Here is an 8,051-nt window from a genome sequence, read left to right on the forward strand (position 1 = left end):
ATTGTGATTTGTAGAACGATTCCATGAGTGGTGTATATGGGACCCATAAAAGAAGCACATTGAGCCTTTTTATTTTTTGATATATAAAAAAATAAAAATTGATGTGATTCAAATTCTGGTAACTTACACATAGGTCAGTGCAATAGTAAGCACTTTGATTTCACCATACAAGTGATCTTGTTGGAAGGAGGAGATGGAGGTTATTTGGTGCAACTATGAAGTTTGCATAAGATTCTCTTTTTTAAATATATATTTTTAATTTTTTTTATTTACTATTTACGAGGTAAATAAATAACCTAAAAAGGTTATTACTGGAGGAGATGTTTTTTATTTATTTATTTTTTGATTATCAATTTTAAACTTGTTTGAAGTTGCACCACAGAACCATTGGATTCAAGAATAATGGTTTATAGCACCAAAAAAATCCATCATATCTAATCTTTCATCTCATCCATTTATTCCAAATTAATCCCCCCAAAAAGTGTACATACGTGTACACATGCTGAATTGAGAATACAAAAATAAAGTAGAATTAATTAAGCCAAAATTGCAGCAGGCTCTTGTTTGTTTCACTTGAGATTGAATTTAGCACAAAAAAATAAAAAATAAAAAATAAAAAAATAATTCCACAAATATGAGTTCCAAACTGGCTCAATTCTTTTCCTTTTTTTTTTTTTTTAAACATCAAACTGGCTCTGGCTCATGTTTCCATTCACAAAAACCTAGTATGAACTGTAATACAATTATTTGAATACACAAGTTTTAATACAAAAGTACATGTAGTCCCATGGAGTCCCAATAGACACAGCAGACTACCCAAAAGGCCTTACACTGACTCTTCCCTGGTTAAGCAAAACCGGAAACAAAAGCTGCAAAAACAACCATAGACAACCCGAGCTTACCAAGAAGCCCCATCAAAGCATACAATGGAGCAGTGCTGCTTGGAGAAGGTGCAGGTACGGTGGTTGTGGTGGTTGAAAGAGAGGAGGGGGATCCTGAAGGAGCTTGAACCAACAAAGTACGGGGCACGTTAATATCAACCTTCTGTCCGGTTTGGCAGTGACCAGGGACACCGCAAAGAAAGAAGTGGTGACCGCGAGCGGTGATGGTGATTGTATCGTTTCCAGTGGTGTGGGTGGCGATCGGGGTAGTAGCATTGCATGCTTTGTAGTCGGCATGGGTGACTTGCATCACGTTGTGAAATTGAGGGTTGTATGCAAAAACTGGTTTACCATTCAACATAATTTTTGTTAGCTTAACAAGTGTAGACACAAACAACCAACATAGAAGCAATTGGATCAGATCATAGTACACACAAATAAGAGTCAGGCATTTAATCCTGCCATTTAATCTTGTAAAGAAGCGTGGCCTTAGAGCATTACCATTGAGCTCAAATGAAAATTGAGGAAGCCTTATAGAAAAAGGGTGAACCAAAACACTTCCTAAAATATAGTTTGGTGAGGCAAGATGTCCGCAGCCTAACCCTTATTTTGTAGAGATGGTTTCTGTGACTTGAATCCCTAACACCAAGATGCCAATGACAAGCCTTTACAGTGAGGCCACACTGCAGAAATGCTTACCGTCTATGAAGTACGAACACGAATACGAACACAACCACAACATGGACACACAAAACACAAAAATTTTCAAAATATGTTAAGACATAATATGTCAAGGATACATGCAAAATATATAATTTTATATACTTATTATGTTATATATAAGGATAAATAATTATTATGTCATATATGAATATTTAAGTAAAAGATAAACAAATTTAAAGACTAAAAGAGTAGAATAGACTATGAAGCATGGGAACTCCGAAAATATTGCCATACTCGTACTGAGTACTGATACTTGTACCGATAGGGCTGAATGTGTACCGGATACTCGAAATACATACCAGGTACTTTTTATACATTCTTTTACAGTTGGGTACTCTGTGGGTATGAGATTGGTACATCGAGGGTACACCAAACTATGGAACATTGGCGGAGATGCGTTTTAATTTATTAAATAGTTCTGATTTATTTGAAATTACAAATCCTTTACTTGATGTGTTAGAGATAAAAGATGTATTATTCATGATAAAGTTGATGGAAGTGAAAATTGAAGTTTCAACTTTTCAAATTTTACTTAGCTTGCTATTGGAATGAAACTTTGTTTTGTAATTTCTTCTATTTAATGGCATTAAAATATCCTGTGGACTTTGCTTTGGTATTGGTATTGGTATTGTTAAATCACGATTCATCTTTTAATTTTGTAATTTTTCCTTTTAGTTTTGTTATTGGACTTTGATTGTAGGTTGAATTTGAAACTATAATTTATAAAAAAAATAAAAAAATTTATTGACGTATTCCAACCGTACTCATATCTTATTTTTTTTAAGTCTTGCTGTATCAGCAAATCTGTACCCGCACCTGCACCCGCACCCGCACCCGTGCTTCATAGAGAATAAGTATAAATTTACATAGTTTTTGTGTTCTCATTGAATTTTAAGTTATTTTATTCAAACTTGTAACGTGTTTCATATGTGTCCAAGCATTGGAAGAAGTGTTTGACGAATGTCGTATCATGTCGGTGTTGGTCACGACATATTACCATTTTAGAACTATGGAATTATACTCTCAAATCCTCAAAGTATGCCATCACCGATAAGACATAGCACGCTGCAGGGCTCTACTAGTAAAACCTGAATGTTAGTTCTCGATCAATGAACTTGCAACTCGACATCCAATCAGAAGCCGAGGATTTGTTTTCAGGTATGGTATTACAATTTGTGAAAAGATGTGCTCTTCCTACTTCTCCTATGTACATCCCAGAATTTGGTTCAAATCCATAGGTCTCTTCTCTAGTTGAAACCAATTCAGGCTATGTGCTGATTCATTGCTCGTAGCAGAGTATATAACCAGTGCTCTGGATTATGGGTATTGTAGTTGTTACAAGCAGGCAACTTATAACCAATGAGCTCTAGCTGAACTGATTAATGTGTTGGGAGAAAAATCATGAAGTCTTAGCTCCTTAGATTATGAAATTAAGTACTCTAATTAGGGCTGCAAACAAGCCGAGCTGAAATCCACTTTCGAATGAGTCATTTAGAGAGAAAAGAAAACAAATGGATTTTTCTTATCCTGATTACCTGTTTGAATTACTAAATAAAAAATAGAAAGAAATTGGAAAAATAGAAAGAAATAGAGAAAAACTTGTTTCTCTTCCATCCCATATTTTGAATTTGTCCAAAAATTGAGAGATTCGAAGAGAAAAGAAATAAGTGATCATTAAAATTTTATAATAACAAAATTATCTATCTAAAAAATAGCAAAGAAATAAAAACATAGAAAAGTAATTTTGATAGGATAGTCTGTAATAGTTTATTTTCTTTTTTTATATATAATCCAAACAAAATATGAAAGAAATTAATTTTTTTCCACTCCAGCTTAACCAGTTTAACCAAACAAGAACAAAGTAAAACACAATTTTTTTTCCTTTTTCTCTTTTCTCACCTAACTTAATAACTCATTTGTTTTTTGTTTTTTTGTTTTTGTTTTTATTTTTTCTCTTTCAGATTCCCAAACGGTGAGACACTTGACCCTTAGATGTCCATGTGGCACATAGTCCACGTGGCATCCATGCTGCCCCCCACGCACGCGTCACCCAAAGCCTAAGCAAACAGACAGGGAAACGGAGAGCACCCAGAAAAAGAGAATTTACTTTCCTGTTGAATGTTTGGTAGCCCAGAAAATCGAGAAAAAGGAAAGAAAGTTCTCGCATGTTTTTGATGTCCAAACGTATTTGAAAAATATTAGGTTTTATTCTTGGCAATCCCGTTTGACAAAACTTCTTTGTGTAGTAATTTTTTTCGCATTTTTATTTCAGTGAGAATATGAGTTGTTAGATGCGAATCCAACCCAAATTGTACCTTGCAGAAAAGTTTGTGATGTTAATACTTTCAAGATTGCCACTTCGCTGATTATGACGGGGATCGAGCTACCCGGTCAGCTCACAGGGGTCCAAGGGGCAGCGCCCCTTGGCGGGTTCAGGGCAGCGCCACGGCGGGGTCGAGAGGCAGCGCCTCCGAAGCAAAATGTAAAAATGCATTCAAAGTTGCCTCCCCGCTCGAGCGTCCATCCCCCCGCTCAAGCGGAGAATGCTAAGTTCCAGAAGTTTAGTTCGCTTGCAAAAATACTGGATGTTGTTTTTTCCCGCTCGAGCGGAACTTTCCGCCCTCGAGCGTTGGTCCACTCGAGCGGAGATCGCGGGACAGTTTTCTATAAATACGTGTTTCAATCCAAATTTAGGATTACTTCTCTAGATCTTCTTCTTGGGTTCTAGGGTTTATATCTGGGGATATTTTGCTAGTTTTCTTTGATGTTTTGATTGAGTATTCAACTCATGGTTTAAAGAGTATACATCAAAGGATTATTTGCTTGTTCTACACAAAAGAGAGAGTTGTTCTTCGGTGGATTCTGAAGAATTCGAGCCTAAAGCTTTGGTGGATTCCGGAGTGGCTCATCGTCAAGACAATTCCGAGGTGAAGACGGGGTTGGAGGAGGCACATAGAGGTTGGTTCAATTCGAGCGTAGATTCGCTAGGTAATTGAGAGTATACCTGTGTAATTCCTTTATATCTTCTTAGTGGATTATTTTGTGGCTATTGCCCGTGGTTTTTTTATCACAATTGGATGTGTCCAATTGTGGTTTTTTCACGTAAAATCGTTGTGTCGATTTGTCTTGATTGTTTGATTGGGATTGTTATATACTGCTTAAAATTGATACATAATCACAAATAAACATTTAGGAGATTTCTAGATTTTTCAAAAAAGAAGATCAAAATCAAGCTAAATTGTTGTGTCATCCCCAGCTGTGAGTGAGAAAAGGAGGTATATCTACCCTGGGTACCAAACAATAGACAAAAAATATAATCTTTTTATTTTCTTTCATTCTAGCCATTTCCCAGCAACCAAACGGAGAAGTAGTGACAACCTAATTGGTAATGAGGAATTTTGAATGGAGGGTCAGAACCAATTAACCCAAATTACCCACAAACCACAAATGAACAGTCTAACAAAACATAAATACAAACATCATATAAATAAATATATGGGGTTTTAACCACTTCACATTTTTTTATAATTCAAAACCAAACACAAGTATTTGAAGTTTCTTTCTTTCTTTCTTTCTTGCTAGCCTTTTCTCAGCAACCAAACAGAGAAATGGTGACAACCCAGTTAGAGAATAGGAATTTCGAATGGACGGTCAGAATCAAATAATCCAATTACCCAAAAAACACAAATAAACAGTCCTAACAAACATAAACACAAACATGTAAGGTGCATATACAAAGACACTCAGCAAAAGAGACTTACGGATGAGATCTCCAACATGAAAAGTCTTAGTAGCAGCCCAGTTCTTGTAATCGACATTGCCAATGGTGGTCCAACCAGCTGAGTCTCCTACCTTGTACACTGCTGCCATGGACACCTGCAATTGCAAGGTTACAAAAATGGCTAAACACAGGGCCATGGCTCTATGCTCTGCACTTGAAGCCATGGCTTGGTTGGTCCTTCTTGAGAGAGAATTTGAAAGGTTTTTGTGTCCTTGGGGAGTTTGTGATGAGAATTGAAGGGTCTTTTGCTTTCTGTGGTCGTTTATATAGCTTTGGACTCGCACCATGGGCTTGAAGCTTTGGATCATTGCTAGCCAAGAAAATTAAAATAATATGACACTCTTTATTGAATTAATATGTATTCATTTTTTTATACCTATTTTTAATATAATCTTTATCTCAATTTTAATATTAAATAATGTTCAGTTAACATTTACCATACAAAATAGGATAGGAGTCGGTGCTGGCCCTTGCCATGCTCCAACAAGTCCATGGCCTAGGGTTCTTAAAATAAATTTAAAAAGGAGTTCATTCTATTATAATTTAATGTAATATTTTAGATATGTTTTAAGTTTAAAAAAAATTAAAGAAGATCTAAATTAACTTAAAATAAATTGATCCATTAAAAAATTGAAAGGTCCATTCAAAAAAATTAACATTGTTATCCATTGAAAATAGACCAAAAAAGAGGGGTCCCTTTCTATTATAGTTTATTGTAATATATTATTTATGTTTTAAATAAATAAAAAAAAAGGGAGATCCAAACTAACTTAAAATAAATTGATCCATTAAAAAATTGAAAAATCCATTTAAAATAATTAGCATTGTTATCTATTGAAAATGATTTTACAAAAAAATTAGATTATGCAAGTATGATTGATTTATTCGCTTCTAAAAATGCAAGAAGAGCGAGAATCAAGCGACAATTATTAATTATTGTAATATAATACTAAGTCTTTTTTGTGATTTTGACACAAATCTTGTTGGAAATGGTTATAAAATTCTGGATAAAACCAGAATTTTTTCCTAAGTTCGGTCTATTTTTTAGGTGGGCCCCGAGTGTCAATTTACTCGGGTCAAAGTGGTAACGGGTTCTATGCCGCGCTGTGATTCACGTGGTATATTTGGTTGCTCAAAACCATTACCGAGTGAATGGGAAATTGAAGCCAAAGTGTGCTCCATGAAAATGGAGTTTTGGTGGAAATTCCTTAAGGTTGTAAATTGGCTTGTCCCACATTGTTTTGGTGGGAAGTTTTGAAAGGGTTTATAAGGCTTAAGGTAAGATACTTGGGGTGTGCCCCAAGGGGTACCCAAGTGTTTTAGAGGGAGAGGTTATGGGCAAAATGGGCTAGACCCATTGGACCCAAAAATCACCACACGCGCGCCGCCGCCGGACGGCGGGCTGGGCTGGGCCTGGGCGCGGGTGTGTGGTTGGGTTGGGCTTCTAATCTTTTTGGACAACATTTGAATTTAATTTTATTTTTTTTATTAAAATAAAATCCAAAATTCAAATTAAATTGGTTTGGATTTTTTGTTCATCCAAACAGGGCCCTTCCCGTTTTCAAACAGAAATAAACTGTTTTGGAATTAGTGCACACCCAAACAGGGCCCTTCCCGTAATTGCTATCTGTTTGAATTGTTGAATCTGTTTGAATTCAAAACCCAACAGGTATCATACCTGTTCAATTCAAAACCAAGAGCCACATACCTGTTCAATTCAAATCCAAAAGCCACATTCACATCTATAAATAGGACCACCCTCATTTGATGTTTTCAATTCAGAAATTTCGTATTTCACTTCTGCTATTTATATTCTTCATCTTGCTGCATTTTATTTTTGAAAGAAAGAGTGTAAACACTTAGTGTGTTCGTAAGGCAAACAATTTGTAGTGCTTCTATTGTTTGTGGTAGATCATTTCATCTTGGGAGATAGACGTCCGAATTCTGAAAGCACCGTGGAGAGGACGAATCTGTCTTAAGGACACAGTGTTAAACACTGGACTTGATCAGAAAAATTATTCATATAAATTAACCAAGTAAGTTGTTTAATTTAATTCTGTTTTTATTTATTTATTTTTATTTCGAGTTTGATTTTTGTAATCGAACAAATTCTCTCATTTTCTTTATTTCTTTAAATTCTATTTGTTGTTGTGTACACAATAGAATTAAATCTTTTAAATACAGTGAAGATTGTCCAACAATCTTAAGACAGATTCCTTTTTGGGTATCTTCATTGTATTTAATTTTCTGTGTTTTCAAATTAATATTCTGGTTGGAAAAACAAATAGTGATTTATGCTATTTGACAGATAGTAGTAATATATTGTCTCTTTTCTTTGACAACAACTAGTAGTACGATACTGGTGTCATTAACAATTCAGAATATTATTTGGTATTACAGAAAATTCTTGGTATTTTATTTTTCTAGTTTTAGTAACAAGGAAAATAAAATTATATTATTTTCTAGTTTTAGTAACAAAGAAAATAAAATTATTTTGTGTTTTAATTTATTTTCTAATTTTGGTAACTAGAAAATTATTTTGTGTTTGTTCTGATTTTTGTAATCAGATAAGTTTTGTGGTATTTTATTTTCTAGTTTTAGTAACAAGAAAAATAAAATGATTTTGTGTTATAATTTATTTTCTGGTTTAAGTAACTAGAAAATTA

The 8,051-nt window shown here is 34.5% G+C and overlaps 1 protein-coding gene across 1 annotated transcript; it reads right to left on the bottom strand.

Annotated features, from left to right (window-relative positions):
• Positions 1-846: 846 nt before the first annotated feature.
• Positions 847-5,549, bottom strand: LOC114307727 (Cupredoxin superfamily protein). Its single transcript, XM_028253142.2, has 2 exons — positions 5,366-5,549; positions 847-1,223 (listed from the first exon to the last, which is right to left on the bottom strand). The coding sequence occupies exons 1-2, from the start codon at positions 5,547-5,549 to the stop codon at positions 847-849; spliced, it is 561 nt and encodes a 186-aa protein (XP_028108943.1).
• Positions 5,550-8,051: the final 2,502 nt, after the last annotated feature.

The sequence above is a fragment of the Camellia sinensis genome, chromosome 7 (genome assembly GCF_055761805.1).
Source record: "Camellia sinensis isolate YWXY chromosome 7, ASM5576180v1, whole genome shotgun sequence".
Classification (NCBI taxonomy): domain Eukaryota; kingdom Viridiplantae; phylum Streptophyta; class Magnoliopsida; order Ericales; family Theaceae; genus Camellia; species Camellia sinensis.